Below are 17,901 nucleotides of genomic sequence, written 5' to 3'. Positions count from 1 at the left end.
AGACAGAGAATGCGAGAGAGAATGCGAGAGAGAGCGCGAGAGCGAGCGCGAGAGCGAGCGCGAGAGAGAGCGCGAGAGAGAGCGCGAGAGAGAGCGCGACAGCGAGCGCGAGAGCGAGCGCGAGAGAGAGCGCGACAGCGAGCGCGACAGCGAGCGCGACAGCGAGCGCGACAGCGAGCGCGAGAGAGAGCGCGACAGCGAGCGCGAGAGAGAGCGCGAGAGAGAGCGCGAGAGAGAGCGCGAGAGAGAGAGCACGAGAGAGAGAGCACGAGAGAGAGAGCGAGAGAGAGAGAGCGAGAGAGAGAGCGAGAGAGAGCGCCACAGCGAGCGCGAGAGAGAGCGCGACAGCGAGCGAGAGAGAGCGCGACAGCGAGCGCGACAGCGAGAGAGAGCGCGACAGCGAGCGCGAGAGAGCGAGCGAGACAGAGAGAGCGAGCGAGACAGAGAGAGCGAGCGAGACAGAGAGAGCGAGCGAGACAGAGAGAGCGAAAGAAACAGAGAGAGCGACAGAGACAGAGAGAGCGACAGAGACAGAGAGAGCGACAGAGACAGAGAGAGCGACAGAGACAGAGAGCGACAGAGAGAGAGACAGAGAGCGACAGAGAGAGAGACAGAGAGAGAGAGAGAGCGACAGAGAGAGCGACAGAGACAGAGAGAGCGACAGAGAGAGCGACAGAGAGAGCGAGCGACAGAGAGAGCGAGCGACAGAGAGAGCGAGCGACAGAGAGAGCGAGCGAGACAGAGAGAGCGACAGAGAGCGACCGAGACAGAGAGAGCGAGCGAGACAGAGAGAGCGAGCGAGACAGAGAGAGCGAGCGAGACAGAGAGCGAGCGAGACAGAGAGAGCGACGGAGACAGAGAGAGCGACGGAGACAGAGAGAGCGACGGAGACAGAGAGAGCGCGAGAGAGAGAGCGCGAGAGAGAGCGCGAGAGAGAGAGCGCGAGAGAGAGAGCGCGAGAGAGAGAGCGCGAGAGAGAGAGCGCGAGAGAGAGCGCGAGAGAGAGCGCGAGAGAGAGCGGCGCGAGAGAGAGCGCGAGAGAGAGCGCGAGAGAGAGCGCGAGAGAGAGCGCGAGACGAGAGCGCGACAGTGAGCGCGACAGTGAGCGCGACAGTGAGCGCGAGAGAGAGCGCGACAGTGAGCGCGAGAGAGAGCGCGACAGCGAGCGCGAGAGAGAGAGAGAGAGCGAGAGCGCGAGCGAGACAGAGAGAGCGAGCGAGACAGAGAGAGCGAGCGAGACAGAGAGAGCGAGCGAGACAGAGAGAGCGAGCGAGAGAGCGAGCGAGACAGAGAGAGCGAGCGAGACAGAGAGAGCGAGCGAGAGAGCGAGCGCGAGAGAGAGAGCGAGAGAGAGAGAGCGAGAGAGAGCGAGCGCGAGCGAGACAGAGAGAGCGAGCGAGACAGAGAGAGCGAGCGAGCGAGACAGAGAGAGCGAGCGAGCGAGCGAGACAGAGAGAGCGAGCGAGCGAGACAGAGAGAGCGAGCGAGCCAGAGAGAGCGAGCGAGACAGAGAGAGCGACAGAGACAGAGAGAGCGACAGAGACAGAGACGGAGAGCGACAGAGAGAGAGAGAGAGAGAGCGACAGAGAGAGAGACAGAGAGCGACAGAGAGAGAGACAGAGAGCGACAGAGAGAGAGAGAGAGAGAGCGACAGAGACAGAGAGTGACAGAGAGCGACAGAGACAGAGAGCGACAGAGAGAGCGACAGAGAGAGCGACAGAGACAGAGAGAGCGACAGAGAGAGCGAGCGACAGAGAGAGCGAGCGACAGAGAGAGCGAGCGACAGAGAGAGCGACAGAGACAGAGAGAGCGACAGAGACAGAGAGAGCGACAGAGACAGAGAGAGCGACAGAGACAGAGAGAGCGACAGAGACAGAGAGAGCGACAGAGACAGCGACAGAGAGCGAGACAGAGAGAGCGAGCGAGACAGAGAGAGCGAGCGAGCGAGACAGAGAGAGCGACAGAGACAGCGACAGAGACAGCGACAGAGACAGAGACAGAGAGAGCGACAGAGACAGAGAGAGCGACAGAGACAGAGAGAGCGACAGAGACAGAGAGAGCGACAGAGACAGAGACGGAGAGAGAGACAGAGAGCGATAGAGAGAGAGAGCGAGACAGAGAGAGCGACAGACAGAGAGAGCGACAGAGACAGAGAGAGCGACAGAGACAGAGAGAGCGACAGAGACAGAGAGCGACAGAGACAGAGACGGAGAGAGACAGAGAGCGACAGAGAGAGAGAGAGCGCGACAGCGAGCGCGACAGCGAGCGCGACAGCGAGCGCGAGAGAGCGAGCGAGACAGAGAGAGCGAGCGAGACAGAGAGAGCGAGCGAGACAGAGAGAGCGAGCGAGACAGAGAGAGCGAGCGAGACAGAGAGAGAGAGCGAGACAGAGAGAGAGACAGAGACAGAGAGAGCGACAGAGACAGAGACAGAGAGCGACAGAGAGAGAGACAGACAGAGAGTGACAGAGAGCGACGGAGAGAGAGACAGAGAGCGACAGAGAGAGAGAGAGAGAGCGACAGAGACAGAGAGTGACAGAGAGCGACAGAGAGAGCGAGCGACAGAGAGCGACAGAGAGAGCGAGCGACAGAGAGAGCGAGCGACAGAGAGAGCGAGCGACAGAGAGAGCGAGCGAGCGAGCGACAGAGAGAGCGAGCGAGCGAGCAGAGAGAGCGAGCGAGACGAGGGCGACGAGACGAGGGCGACAGAGACAGAGCGAGCGACAGAGACAGAGCGAGCGACAGAGACAGAGCGAGCGACAGAGACAGAGCGAGACAGAGAGAGCGAGCGAGACAGAGAGAGCGAGCGAGACAGAGAGAGCGAGCGAGACAGAGAGCGCGAGCGAGACAGAGAGCGCGACAGAGAGCGCGACAGAGAGAGCGCGACAGAGAGAGCGCGACAGAGAGAGCGCGACAGAGAGAGCGCGACAGAGAGAGCGCGACAGCGAGAGCGCGACAGCGAGAGCGCGACAGCGAGGGCGCGACAGAGAGAGCGCGAGAGAGAGCGCGACAGAGAGAGCGAGAGAGAGCGCGACAGCGAGCGCGAGAGAGAGCGCGACAGCGAGCGCGAGAGAGAGCGCGAGAGAGAGCGCGACAGCGAGCGAGCGCGAGAGAGAGCGAGCGAGACAGAGAGAGCGAGCGAGACAGAGAGAGCGAGCGAGACAGAGAGAGCGAGCGAGACAGAGAGAGCGAGCGCGACAGAGAGAGCGCGACAGAGAGAGCGCGACAGCGAGCGCGACAGCGAGCGCGACAGCGAGCGCGACAGCGAGCGCGACAGCGAGCGCGAGAGAGAGCGCAAGAGAGAGCGCGACAGCGAGCGCGAGAGAGAGCGCGAGAGAGAGCGCGAGAGAGAGCGCGAGAGAGAGCGCGAGAGAGAGCGCGAGAGAGAGCGCGACAGCGAGCGCGACAGCGAGCGCGAGAGAGAGCGCGAGAGAGAGCGCGACAGCGAGCGCGAGAGAGAGCGCGACAGCGAGCGAGAGAGAGCGCGACAGCGAGCGCGAGAGTGAGCGCGAGAGAGCGCGACAGCGAGCGCGAGAGAGAGCGCGACAGCGAGCGCGAGAGAGAGCGCGAGAGAGCGCGACAGCGAGCGCGAGAGAGAGCGCGAGAGAGAGCGCGAGAGAGAGCGCGACAGCGAGCGCGAGAGAGAGCGCGACAGCGAGCGCGACAGCGAGCGCGACAGCGAGCGCGAGAGAGAGCGCGACAGCGAGCGCGAGAGAGAGCGCGACAGCGAGCGCGACAGCGAGCGCGAGAGAGAGCGCGAGAGAGAGCGCGACAGCGAGCGCGAGAGAGAGCGCGAGGGGCGCGAGAGAGAGCGCGAGAGAGAGCGCGAGAGAGAGCGCGAGAGAGAGAGCGAGAGCGACCGAGAGAGCGCGAGCGAGACAGAGAGAGCGCGAGCGAGACAGAGAGAGCGCGAGCGAGACAGAGAGAGCGCGAGCGAGACAGAGAGAGCGCGAGCGAGACAGAGAGAGCGCGAGCGAGACAGAGAGAGCGCGAGCGAGACAGAGAGAGAGCGCGAGCGAGACAGAGAGAGAGCGCGAGCGAGACAGAGAGAGAGCGCGAGCGAGACAGAGAGAGAGAGCGAGCGAGACAGAGAGAGAGAGCGAGCGAGACAGAGAGAGAGAGAGAGCGAGACAGAGAGAGAGAGCGACAGAGACAGAGAGAGCGACAGAGACAGAGACAGCGACAGAGACAGAGACAGCGACAGAGACACAGACAGCGACAGAGACAGAGACAGAGAGAGCGACAGAGAGAGCGACAGAGAGAGCGACAGAGAGAGCGACAGAGAGAGCGACAGAGACAGAGCGAGCGACAGAGAGAGCGAGCGAGCGAGACAGAGACAGAGAGAGCGACAGAGACAGAGAGAGCGACAGAGACAGAGAGAGCGACAGAGACAGAGAGAGCGACAGAGAGAGCGACAGCGAGGGAGCGGCTACCCGTCCTGTTGGGGGAGGACGCAGAGAGCTGTGTGTTGGCAGCGCACTACATTGCTGCCTGCCATAAGTTGAGGGACAATGTCTGACAGACCAATAAACCTGCACATGTACTCTACTGTATGGCTATTGTTATTGTTGAATGTATGGTTATGTTGACACTTGGTTATTGTTGTTACTGTTGTCCCGTTGACAATTTTTATTCTCATTTTTATATTGTAAATATCCAAAATAAGCTTTGGCAATACGTACATTGTTACGTCATGCCAATAAAGCGAATTGAATTGAGAGACAGAGACAGAGACAGAGACAGAGACAGAGACAGAGAGACAGAGAGACAGAGAGACAGAGAGACAGAGAGACAGAGAGACAGACAGAGAGACAGAGAGACAGACAGACAGACAGACAGACAGACAGACAGACAGACAGACAGACAGACAGACAGACAGACAGACAGACAGTGTGTCTGTGTGTCTGTCTGTGTGAGTGGTAGCTGGCAAGAGAGCGAGAGAGAGACACCGACACCTGGGGAGAAGCTGTTATTCCATCTGGAGTAGCAACATGTCCATAAACAGGGTTAGTGCACACACAGCTAAGTAAATACTGGCTGAGAATTAATGAATTGTATTCCCATGGAAAAGGTGCATGCATCACCGTCCAGGTTACGCATCGTGGGCGGAAAGACAGATGCGATCCCAGTGGTGCCCCCGCAACGGGAGCGGGGGAGAAGATTTATTCTGGAGAATAACGGAGGAGAGGAGGAAAAATATGAGATGCGTGTCAGAGATAAGATGTAATTAAAAAATATAAAAATAACACCCACTGTCTGCCCAACACACTTGGCGAGGCCGCCCGGTTGGATTGTGGGAAGATTAACGAGAGAAGTCGAGTAAACACTAAACAGTAAGAGAACGTTGCCCCCAGATTCACATGGAAGATGTGGGTATGATCCCAGAGGCATCGTGGGAAAAAAAGTCAAAATGTAAATAAAAGTCAAACTAAATCCTTATCTACAGTATTAATATGTGTAATGAGTCCCAGCAATAGCAAACATCATTAACTTCCTCTGTGAAGACAAACAGACTCTGCTTTAGAAACCGGTCAAATAGAGAGAATGGAGATATCTCTTCTCTGCAGACCTCGAGAACTGAGACGAGAGTAGCAGGACCAAGAAGAGCACAGCCTTGCTCACACGTACAGGGAGATTTTGTTTAAAGCCCCTGCATAGTGGCAGAAGGTACTGGACTTCTGAGAAGCCATCAAACAGACACGAGGATTTATCCATACCCCTATTATATAGCACCAGGTCTGAGTAGGGTTCATTAGGCACCAAGCAGAAGAAAACGGACTGAAACAGGGATGGACTACCTGGAATTGTCCAATGAGAAACACTAGCTTTCAATTTCTGTAGCAAAATGTTTTAAATGAGCACGTCTGTTGCGTGCCCTAATGAACACAACCCAGGTGTTTGGCCTATGCAATGAGAAACACTCACTTTCCATTGCAAAACGTTTTAAATAATCATATTCCGCATGCCATAATGAACACAAACCAGCTGTAGACAGCCTATGTCTCTGTTGGGACATGCCAAAGTGGGCTAAGTTTCCACCCCATTAGTAATGCTGAGCTGTGATTGGCAGACTGGGGCCGTGTTCCCGGGCAGGTCAACGGCGGGCGGCCCACGGCACTCGCTGGAGAGCCCATCAATCACAGTTTGGGATAATTAACCAGCAGGAGACAAGCCAGGAGCTCCTTGTTCTGTTCCCCCACTAAGGGAGGGAGGGAGGTAAAGAGAGGAGAGAAGGAGATTAGACTGGGATAGGCAAGAGAAAGGGAGACTGAAGAGACAGAAAGGGAAAGAGATATGCAAAGTGACAGAAAGAGTGCATACATTAACCCCATACTCATAGCCAAGGCTAAATATTCCTTTGACACTACAGTTACTCATCAGGAAGACATAGAGAAAGCATTTTCACATCAACCTGAAAACAAGAGTGTTGAAAACAATATTCTACCCAGTGATTATCAACCAATACAAAGAACATGAATCCTAACAAAAATTATTCCCTTAATGATTGGGACATTGTGCTATGTTGGCAGGCCAACATGTGGCTTCCCGCCACAAGCTAAGTGTCATGGTTGTCGTAGGATGAAGGAGCGGACCAAAGCGCAGCGTGTGTATCGTTCCACATTTTCTTTATTAAACTGTGAAACTATGCAATACATACAAATAAACTGAATGAACAAAACAACAAACCGTGACAAAGAGTTACAACATACACTTACTCAAAAACAATCTCCCACAAACCCAGGTGGGAAAAACAACTACTTAAGTATGATCTCCAATTAGAGACAACGATGACCAGCTGCCTCTAATTTGAGATCATCCCAAAAAAAGCCCAACATAGAAATACAAAACTAGAACATAACATAGAAAATCTAAACTAGAGAGAGAAAAAAAACACTGTCACGCCCTGACCTACTCTACCATAGAAAATAACAGCTTTCTATGGTCAGGACGTGACACTAAGGGACAGTGACCGGTAAAACAATAGGTATAAATGTATGCAGTTATTTCTGTTTTGTTATTCCGCTCATTACTGTAAAGTTAATTAGAATAATTGTTATTTGTAGTACAGCATGATTATATTTTATCCCTGTGTAAGTTACTGAGTTATCATGCCAATAAATCAAATTTAATTCGAGAAGGGGAGAGTGCGAGAGACAACTGGAGAAAGAGATCAATGTTTTAAATGTACGTGTGTGTTTGTGTGTCTATCTACAATTGTGAATGTGTGCAATACCTGCATATGTGTGTGTCTGCTTGTCTATCTGCATGCATGCGAATTTGCTATATCATGCACGTGCAATACGACACTTCCTTTCTCTCCTTCTCTTGCCTCTTCATTATGATGGGTGTGTAGTGAGGCTGCCTGGGTCACTGAGTAAAGGGGGGGAAACAATGCAGAATCTTGCACCAGCTCTTTAGTGGCTGCTAGCCCAACACTGTCATCATTAGCATTAGTCCCATCCTCCATCTCCCTGATTGACCGTCCAATAACAAAGCGCTTCATTTGCTTACGTCACACTTTTTCACTGTATATACTAGATAAGGTCTGGCATCAGCTCTAAAAGGCGGGATGGTATGGTTTCTCTTTGCCAGTCAATATACACTTCCCAACTATCTTACAGTACTATAGCCTATAATCTCTATCTATCTGCCCTGGCAGGTTGTCAGCGTCTGAGGTTGTCAGTCTTTTTGGCTTTCCATCTGTCAATTGGTTTTACCAATCCGCTGTCGATACGGTTCTGTTTGGTTTGGGAGCAATCCCTTTTAGAACCTGGCAGAACTTCAGTGTGATGCTTTTCTCTTGTCAAGATAAACCTGCATTTGAAGTGAATCGACGACGCTTGTTTTACGCTCAGTCTCTGTCTCAGTGTCTGTGTCCACACTCCCTGTCTTTCTACCTCTGGGAAAGTTCCTTTTTGCAGAGTTTTAGGCGTGTCCATTGCCAGTGTCCAGTGGATGCACCAAAAACATTTCAGCCAATTGCAATATATTTTTTAAGTGTACAATAAACTTTAGCTTGTATATTTTTATTATCCAAAATGGATAGAGAGCACATACCCCATCAGTTTCAATGGGCATGACCCCTCTGCTCCGACGATGGTCCAGTGTGGCTCCTCCAATCACAGTTGTAAAGTTATTAATACTATCTAACTGGGTCATCCCTACACAGTCCCATTGTGAAGCTGCACTGCCATCCTCACCGCCCTCAATGCTTCATTTAATCATGCCCGCCGGTGCCATGCCCCGGCCTACCACACAGTGGACCCCAAGAGAGGGACAAGAGAGGTGTAGGCCTAAAGGCTTTAAATTGATGGCCAGTGTGTGTGTGTACAAGTCTGTGAGTTAGTCCATCCCATCTTCCTCTGTGCCCCTGTCAGGGGGAACTAATCCCTGCCCCCCTCTCCTGTCTATAATAAGGAGCCCGGGGTATAACCCTGCTACCTCTGTGCTCTGTGGTGCCCATTAGACTGCCTGACTATAAGACAAGGCCAGACCCAAGAACCCCTGTTGAGGACACAGATCATTCTAATGTGGGAACACAACAGAAGAAGCCACGGGAACACGTCCGAATGTAATATCCAGCTGCCTCTTCTAATCATGTCAGTCTGTCCTAATTCAATTGTCCCAGCAGGATTCAATTACTTTTTATTAATTTTGGCACAGCCTCTCCATAGAGTGGGATTCAATTCTGCCGAATACAATTTGACTAGACGCAATCGGATTCACTTCAATTGAATGACTTAATATCTATCTTCTCTCCCCCTCACCCTTAGCCCCCCTCTTGCTTTTCTTTTACCCCTGCTTTCCTGTTCCTATTTTACACACACACACACACACACACACACACACACACACACACACACACACACACACACACACACACACACACACACACACACACACACACACACACACACACACACAGTTTACTTGTTACTGAACTCGCATGCAGTTTGCTGTATATAACATGTCTATAAACAAGGGTTCAGCTAGGAAGAAAGAGTTTCACCTGTAACTCATAAAAGCAAGCAATCTACAACATCCCAATACAATGTTCAAACAAACACAGCCAACACACACCGCATGACCAAATGTATGTGGACACCTGCACGTCGAACATCTTATTCCAAAATCATGGGTATTAATATGGATTTGGTCACCCCTTCGCTGCTATAACAGTCTCCACTCTTTTGGGAAGGCTTTCCACTAGATGTTGGAACATTGCTGCAGGGGCTTGCTTCCATTCAGCCACAAGCGCATTAGTGAGGTCGAGCCCGCACTGATGTCGGGTGATTAGGCCTAGCTCGCAGTCAGCGTTCCAATTCATCCCAAAGGTGTTCGTTGGGGTTGAGGTCAGGGCTCTGTGGAGGCCGGTCAAGTTCTTCCACACCAATCTCGACAAACCATTTCTGTATGGACCTCGCTTTGTGCATGGGGGCATTGTCATGCTGAAACAGGAAAGGGCCTTCCCCAAACGGGTACCATAAAGTTGGAAGCACAGAATCCTCTAGGATGTCATTGTATTCTGAATTGACTTTTCGAAAGGTGCCTATGACAGTGCCACGTTGAAAGTCACTGAGCTCTTCAGTACGGGCCATTCTACTGCCGATGTTTGTCTATAGCGATTACATTGCTGTGTGCTTGATTTGATACACCTGTCAGCAACGGGTGTGGTTGAAATAGCCAAATCCACAAATTTTAAGGCGTGTCCACATACTTTTGTATGTGTTAAATCTGTGTGGCAATGTATTGAACCCCAGTAGAATGACTCAGTCGTCGCATTGCATGTGGATCAAAGAGACAGATTTACTAAGCATTAACATAAGTATAATGTTTGAAACTGTCCATTATCAATGTTGAATCCAACAACAACAAAAACTCTCAAATCTTTCTGGCACCTTTGTTCTCCCTGTAATGCTACACTGCCACTTATTCTCAACAGGTGCAACCTGCACTATAGTACCAATGCTTTATAGATCTTCCACATGTATACCCACACATACTGTATCTCAAGAAAGTGCAGATGAACTGTGTGCAGTCTTTTTTTATCTATGCAAAAAATCCACCCCTCGATTCGAAAACATTATGGGATTGACTGCTAAAGGGCCTGTAAGAAAAATCAAAAAGCAGCAAAGAAAGGGTGAAATAAATAATAACATACATAACATTGCTATTGGCCTTTGGACGATTTCGGAGGCCCTGCCGACTCCAGTCGTTCTTTAAATAGATTTTTTTCATATGAGAGTCCCCTCCGGGGGCCCTTCCATTTTCATATGTGCATCTGTATATGTGTTCCCCCCTTCCCACTCTATTAATCAAATAATGCAATCAATTCCTGTGTGCACCGAGCGAAGACATGGGCCATTCCTTATGTGAACAGCTTTTGCATGTCTTTAAATGGGACTTTCTGAGTGGTGTTACATAATGTAAAAGGACTGTGTGTGCTCAACTATTCCCGGAAAATGTTAGCCTAATAGGTTCGTGCAGAAATTACAACGATGTGATTTTTGCTAGGAAAGCACTGGAAAAGGTGTATGTTTCAGCTTGAGGTTCTGACGATGAGACTGAGAGGGTCTTTTAAATACTGTGTGTGTGTGTGTGTGTATGTCTGTATATACACTGAGTGAACAAAACATTAGGAACACCTTCCTAATATTGAGTTGCATCCCCTTTTGCCCTCAGAACAGCCTTAATTCATTGGGCATGGACCCTACAAGGTGTCAAAAGTGTTCCACAGGGATGCTGGCCCATGTTGACTCCAATGCTTCCCACAGCTGTGTCAAGTTGGCTGGATGTCCTCTGGGTGGTAGACCATTCCTGACACACACGAGAAACTGTTGAGCATTAAAAACCAAGCAGCATTGCAGTTCTTGACACAAACTGGTGCGCCTGGCACCTACTACCATACCTCGTTCAGAGGCACTTAAACCTTTTGTCTTGCCCATTCACCCTCTGAATGGCACACATACAAAATCCTTGTCTCAATTGCCTCAAGGCTTAAAAATCCCTCATTAACCTGTATCCTCCCCTTCATCTACACTGATTGAAGAGGATTTAGCAAGTGACATTAATGTATTATAGCTTTCACCTGGATTCACCTGGTCAGTGTATGTCATGGTGTCCCTAATGTTTGTACACTCAGTGTACACACATGCTCCTGTATCTGTGTGCTTTCCTCTCGGTGCTGTGCGTGCTTGTGCACACGTGCATTACGCCTGTGTGTATATGTGTGCCTGTGCATGTATGTCTCCACTGTGCAAAGAGTGCACAGGGGCATATATCTTTTAAATCCTCCGCCACTGACGTTTCTCCCAGTGGATCAGAGAAATATCTTAATTATGCCACTTAACATCTCACTGGATGGTCTTTGGGCGAGCACATAATTAATTTCACTGAGCACCAGAAAAACTCAAAACACATAAATAACCGATGACCTGCTGAGAGGAAGCCTCGCTGGGATTTCTAATGCTAATGTTGCTCTAACAGAGAGAACACACTGCCCAGGCTAAAAAAAATAATAAAGTAAAATGGCATTGCGAACCAATAGCTAAATTAATTCTGGAAAAGGTTGTAAAAGCCGAAAGTGTATTGTAAGTTGGGTTGGATATAGCTAGAGGGAACAGGGGGATGGATCCCTGTTGAGACATTGAGCCAATGTGAGAAGGTTGTGTCAATGTCAGAGGTGCCAGGGAATGGGAGTTTTATTTGTCAACTGTACTGATGTTTAAAGCAGACAAACGTAACTATTGTTCAGAGTCAGAAGAAAACCAACTGAAATAATAAAGTCTGTACAGCAGGGATCATCAACTAGATTCAGCCGCGGGCCGATACTTTCTTGAGGGGATGGTCGGGTCTGGAACATAATTACCATTCATTTGTAGACTGCAAATTGACCGCAATAAGCCCCAAACAGATATAATAATTCATTAAAACATAATTTCGAACCTTTGAAGCTGGTTCCCTGGTGTTTTTACAATATGTTATGTCCAACTAAGCTTTACAATTTTTACATGTCTTCTGATGTTGCGGCTATTGTAAATCAGCTCTAAAAGAAAACAAGTGTGCTCAGAGTTGAAGGATTTTGTTTCTTTAGCCCCTACTCCTGCAATTTAGTCAGGGGGGCACCACAAATCATCTTTGGGGCCACCCTAGATTTAGCCTCAAATCCAATACGGCATCCAAAATCCAATATGGCTACCATAATACCATTTGATGGAGGTCAAATCATATGTACAGTTGAAGAAGTCGGAAGTTTACATACACTTAGGTTGGAGTCATTAAAACTCGTTTTTCAACCACTCCACAAATTTCTTGTTAACAAACTATAGTTTGGGCAAATCGGTTAAGACATCTACTTTATGCATGACACAAGTAATTTTTCCGACAATTGTTTACAGACAGATTATTTCACTTATAATTCACTGTATCACAATTCCTGTGGGTCAGAAGATTACATACACTAAGTTGAATGTGCCTCTAAACAGTTTGGAAAATTCCAGAAAATTATGTCATGTCAATTAGCTAATCAGAAGCTTCTAAACCCATCATTTGAGTCAATTGGCATCATTTGAGTCAATTGGAGGTGTACCTGTGGATGCATTTCAAGGCCTACCTTCAAACTCAGTGCCTCTTTGCTTGACATCATAGGAAAATCAAAAGAAAATCAGCCAACACCTAAGAAAACAAATTGTAGACCTCCACAAGTCTGGTTCATCCTTGGGAGCCATTTCCAAACGCCTGAAGGTACAAACAATAGTACGCAAGTATAAACACCATGGGACCACGCAGCCGTCATACCGCTCAGGAAGGAAATGCGTTCTGTCTCCTAAAGATGAACATACTTTGGTGCTAAAACTGCAAATCAATCCTAGCAAATGACCCTGTGAAGATACTGGAGGAAACAGGTACAAAAGTATCTGTATCCACAGTAAAACGAGTCCTATATCAACATAATCTGAAAGGCTGCTCAGCAAGGAAGAAGCCACTGCTCCAAAACCACCATAAAAAAGCCAGACAACGGTTTGCAACCAAGATCGTACTTTTTGGAGAAATGTCCTCTGGTCTGATGAAACAAAAATAGAACTGCTTGGCCATAATGACCATCGTTATGTTTGGAGGAAAAAGGGGGAAGCTTGCAAGCCGAAGAACACCATCCCAAACGTGACGCAATGGGGTGGCAGCATCATGTTGTATGTGGATATATTGAAGCAACATCTCAAGACATCAGTCAGGAAGTTAAAGCTTGGTCACAAATGGGTCTTCCAAATGGACAATGACTCCAAGCATACTTCCAAAGTTGTGGCAAAATGGCTTAAGAACAACAAAGTCAAGGTATTGGAGTGGCCATCACAAAGCCCTGACCTCAATCCCATAGAAAATTTGTGGGCAGAACTGAAAAAGCATGTGCGAGCAAGGAGGCCTACAAACCTGACTCAGTTACACCAGCTCTGTCAGGAGGAATGGGCCAAAATTCACCCAACTTATTGTGGGAAGCTTGTGGAAGGCTACCCGAAACATTTGGCCCAAGTTAAACAATTTAAAGGCAATGCAACCAAATGGTAATTGAGTGTATGTAAACTTCTGACCCACTGGGAATGTGTTGAAAGAAATAAAATCTGAAATAAATCACTCCACTATTGTTCTGACATTTCACATTCTTAAAATAAAGTGGTGATCCTAACTGACCTAAAACAGGGAATTTTTACTAGGATTAAGTGTCAGGAATTGTGAAAAACTGAGTTTAAATGTATTTGGCTAAGGTGTATGTCAACTTCCGACTTGAACTGTAAATATGCATTTTGTATACGAGGCTTTTTTCCAGAATTGCGTCCACTCATGCCCATAAAGACTGTTTTTGTGTAAATCATTCTTATTCCGAATCCAATATGGCCGACATAATTACTCTCAGACATCGTTGCCTGGATATAAATTCCCCTAGTTTATTTTGTATTGTGTTATTCTGTCTGTATTAAAAAGGGTTTCATACGACTCTTGGCATAACCAGAACTATGAGAGGCTCTACCATGCCTCGTGTTTGAATAGCTGAAGCCAATTAGCTTTACAATGTGTGTTCATGTTTTTTACAACACAAGCACATAGTAGCGTCACCAAGTTACAGGATAGCAACCTGTAATACAACAGTCAGCCACTCTAGTAGCATTTATGTAGAGCTCTAACATTTCCCCAATTTTCCCCACTGAAACTAAGTCTGCAAGGTTGACTCTAAGTATGTGAGGTGACAGGACATGAGTGTGTCCTAACAGGGTGAGGTAGCCAGGGTGAAGTAGCCAGTAGTGGTTGTAGTTCTGGGGCCTGACCAGGTTGCACAGCTACCTGGTCTTTCTGGTTAAGCTGCAGCGACAAGGGCAGTATCCTTCCTGTATGACTGGCAGGGTATTCAGGGCTGTGTGGTGATCAGTTTCCATTTTTACAACAGTTGGGTGCAGGCACTCAGCAGATGCAGTTTGCATGCTAACAAGACCCATTGACTAACTGGAATGTTATCTCAGCCTGAATAATGCTGGGGATTCTCCAGTAGTGGAATGGTTGGTTGTTTTTTTATGTTGAATATGGCAAAAAGTATAGGTCACGTCCTGCATATTCCTTTGGAAGTCGGGTAAATAGTGGGTAAATGGCCACTAGCCTAAAAATGGCCACTAGCCTAATCGCCCATCTTCTGACTGAATATTAATTTGCAGCGCTCTACCCCCACCTGCCGTTCCACCTATAAAAAAAAGAATGCGGCCAAACAAGTAATCCCCTTTCCCTTTCTAGTGCTTGACTGCCCGCAATTTTCCTATGATGTCAAGCAAAGAGGCACTGAGTTTGAAGGTAGGCCTTGAAATACATCCACAGGTACACCTCCAATTGACTCAAATGATGCCAATTGACTCAAATGATGGCTTTAGAAGCTTCTGATTAGCTAATTGACATGACATCATTTTCTGGAATTTTCCAAACTGTTTAGAGGCACAGTCAACTTAGTGTATGTAATCTTCTGACCCACAGGAATTGTGATACAGTGAATTATAAGTGAAATAATCTGTCTGTAAACAATTGTCGGAAAAATGACTTGCGGTAAGATACTTTTGTGTTCTGCCTAAAGCCGTCCCTCTAGAAAATGTGTGGGTTAAATTAGTGTTCCACTGTCTAATAATGGATGTAAAAAAAAGGAATGATAGAAAAATGTGTTATGTAAAAATGATTTCATACTCCACATTTAGGGGGGCAACAAGGGGGTCCAAAATTGTTGCCCCCCCAGAATCGCTAGTGGCGCCAGTGACATGCAATCCCTCTCAGGGGTGAGCAATCCTTCCCACCATTCATATATGTCCACCTGCCCAATTCTGGGATTACATTTTCACACAGAACTAAACTAGCTACTGTTCGTTTATACCTACTCAGTTCTTTCTTGTAAAATATTCGGTACACTTTCACCGAAGAATGCAAATTCTGCGCCGTGTCTCGTTCACCCATTCGAAAGCTTAGGATATAAATCAATGAAATTGAAATGCTAAACACCTGAGGGTAATGATGCCTTTGAATTGTTCCACAGAAGCTTAGTTATTTATCAAACAAAGAATAAACAGTTTGAATTTAAATAGCTGGCCCTGAGGTTGTTGTGTTATGATGCGCTGTGTGTTAACAAAACAAAGCCAAATAATCAGCGCAGTGCCAACTGCTTGACACGGACACCTTCTGTTTTCCCTAGGCAATCACCCATATCACAACACTGTTGTTTATGATTTGTTGTTCTCCTTGAGAAAAAAAACAAAAAAACAAAGCACAGCATATTGTTGTCGTTCCACAGCCACATGCATCTATCCACAATTATTTCTCTCCTACTGATGAAGAACAAATTTGACCAGATATAGCCACTCTTTACCAATCGATGGATGTCACATTCAATGGCTGAATAACAACACCAGAACAGTTCAATGATGTCAACGGGGTCTTGATAATCCCCTTTTCAAAAAGCAAGCATTCCAATCTTTGGAAGACGTGCTGAAACTACAAAACACCAGCGGTCAAACAATCCGCCCCTCACTCTCTTGCTCGCTCGCTGCGGTCTCCTTTTCCCAAATCTCCCTAACATAATTGTTCCCGCCGATAGGGATATATGGACAAGGGCGGTCGAATACAGCAACTTATCCATCCACGAAGTCCACAACGCCAAGAGACATGTCTCCCTACCTTGACTGCCGCAGACAAGAAACCATAGGAGTTGGATAATCATTTTGAGCAGGTTTGGCTGATGGACCGCTTCCAGCGTTCGCTGTCAGTGGAGGTTTCTAGTAGCTGTTATTATAACAGGAACCGCGACACTCCTTTCGCCCTCGGTCTTGAGGTCCGCTGGCGTTCTCTCGCTCCCTCTCTGGCGCGCGCTCGCTCGCTCCCCAGCTCGCACTTACTTTTTACTCATTCGTTGCCTGACTCCACTGAGCAGTCTGCATTTATACATCACTCACTATACTCCTCGAGAGAAAAAGGAAGTAACTTTCGTTTAAAGGTCCAAATCACTCCAATTATTGTTTCACTATGGTTGATCAAAATTATAGTTTAAATGATTGTTCAATAATTGGTTCGGGAGTCAAACTAATGGATGATGGACTGTGCAACTTGCAGTGTCACATCTTATCGAAGAAATCCGTGTGACATGAACTGTTTCATTATTTACGGGTTGTGGAGAGCAGGGGCGAAAATCTGATATCAACTTTGGAGGGGACAATTACATGACATTTTCTCAAGAGCAATTCCTGAGGGGGACACCAAAAGTAGTGCTGTAACACATAGCCTACATTGTAATATGGTAAATGTATATTGAGGAACCAAAGAAATAAGGTGTTTGCCGTACTCCTAACTACCGGTACCCAAAACTACACAACTAATCACAACAACAATACCATTGCCTTTAACAAATCTTAGTTCAGTCACCAGTTTAAGTTGAGAGTGGGGGTATCCATGGCATTTTCCAATTATGTTCCTATTTTACAAGTCAAAAAAATTGAGAACCTTTCATAATGTTGCCAAACAAAGACTCAACAAACTTACCTGAGACTCCCTGTCTCTGCCAGTCTGTCCCTGCATATCTGTCCCCAACTCTGCTGTCTGTGTGCCATCTGTTGCCTGCTCTGCCTAATGACATCATTGTGAAACATTTCCATTAGAATTTCATTTCTTTCTTATGAACATTTTATCAACTAGTCTTTGAGATATTAGGTTACTTGGGTTCTTACTATGCGTTTTGGTGTATTGAAAAATACTCTGATGTTCGTCTTTTATTTTTCTGCCATTTTTCTACCTGGCTGGCTGGCTGGCTACACACACACACACACACACAGTGTGTAGGTTATTTACAGTAGGAGATGGGCTTCTATCATCTTCAATCATTCTATTTGGGCTTCGATCTAAAAGGTAGCTAGCAAATGTGAAACGGATTAAAATGACAAGAGTTGACAGCTGTATGAGTTCACCATTTACACAACATATGCTGCAACCTTTTGTAATTTTAATAGTTTGTTTCATATTGGCTGGCTTCCAACAATAGCTGAATTTGCAAAGCTAGCGAGCACCAATTCAGTTTCAGTGGTGTTTGCTATAATCTTTGCTACCCAGGTTAAATAAAGGTTAAATAAAATAAATAAATAAATAAAAGTTCCCTTGCGACAATTTAGCTTTTGCAACGAGACCATTAAATATATTTAAGACAATGGTAGAAGAGAGTGTAGTTCTGTTCAGTTTGGACTTCAGTTTATCGCTAACCTTATCACAGGGACTTTGAAGCACTAACTTACATCATCTGCATGCTGATCTTGGAATAAATTGACGATAGCAAAGATTCCATCTTTGACGACGCCACATAAATGGAATAGGTACTAGCTAGCTTAATAGTTAATATTTG

At 47.4% G+C, this 17,901-nt stretch overlaps 1 protein-coding gene across 4 annotated transcripts in view; it reads right to left on the bottom strand.

Moving 5' to 3' along the window:
* LOC106574338 (neural cell adhesion molecule 2) overlaps positions 1–16,595 on the bottom strand; it is a 499,358-nt gene extending 482,763 nt beyond the window's left edge. Inside the window, exon 1 of one of the 4 annotated variants that reach the window (XM_014150199.3) lies at positions 16,194–16,595. In XM_014150199.3, coding sequence (XP_014005674.1) covers positions 16,194–16,236 — 43 coding nt within the window. In that variant the 5' untranslated portion in view covers positions 16,237–16,595. The remainder of the gene's footprint in view (positions 1–16,193) is intronic. The other 3 variants (XM_014150197.3, XM_045697543.2, XM_014150200.3) reach the window with 3 other exon arrangements.
* Positions 16,596–17,901: the final 1,306 nt, after the last annotated feature.

This window comes from Salmo salar, chromosome 16 (genome assembly GCF_965601325.2).
Source record: "Salmo salar chromosome 16, fSalSal1, whole genome shotgun sequence".
Taxonomy (NCBI): Eukaryota; Metazoa; Chordata; class Actinopteri; order Salmoniformes; family Salmonidae; genus Salmo; species Salmo salar.
This window is presented reverse-complemented; position numbering and strand designations above follow the sequence as displayed.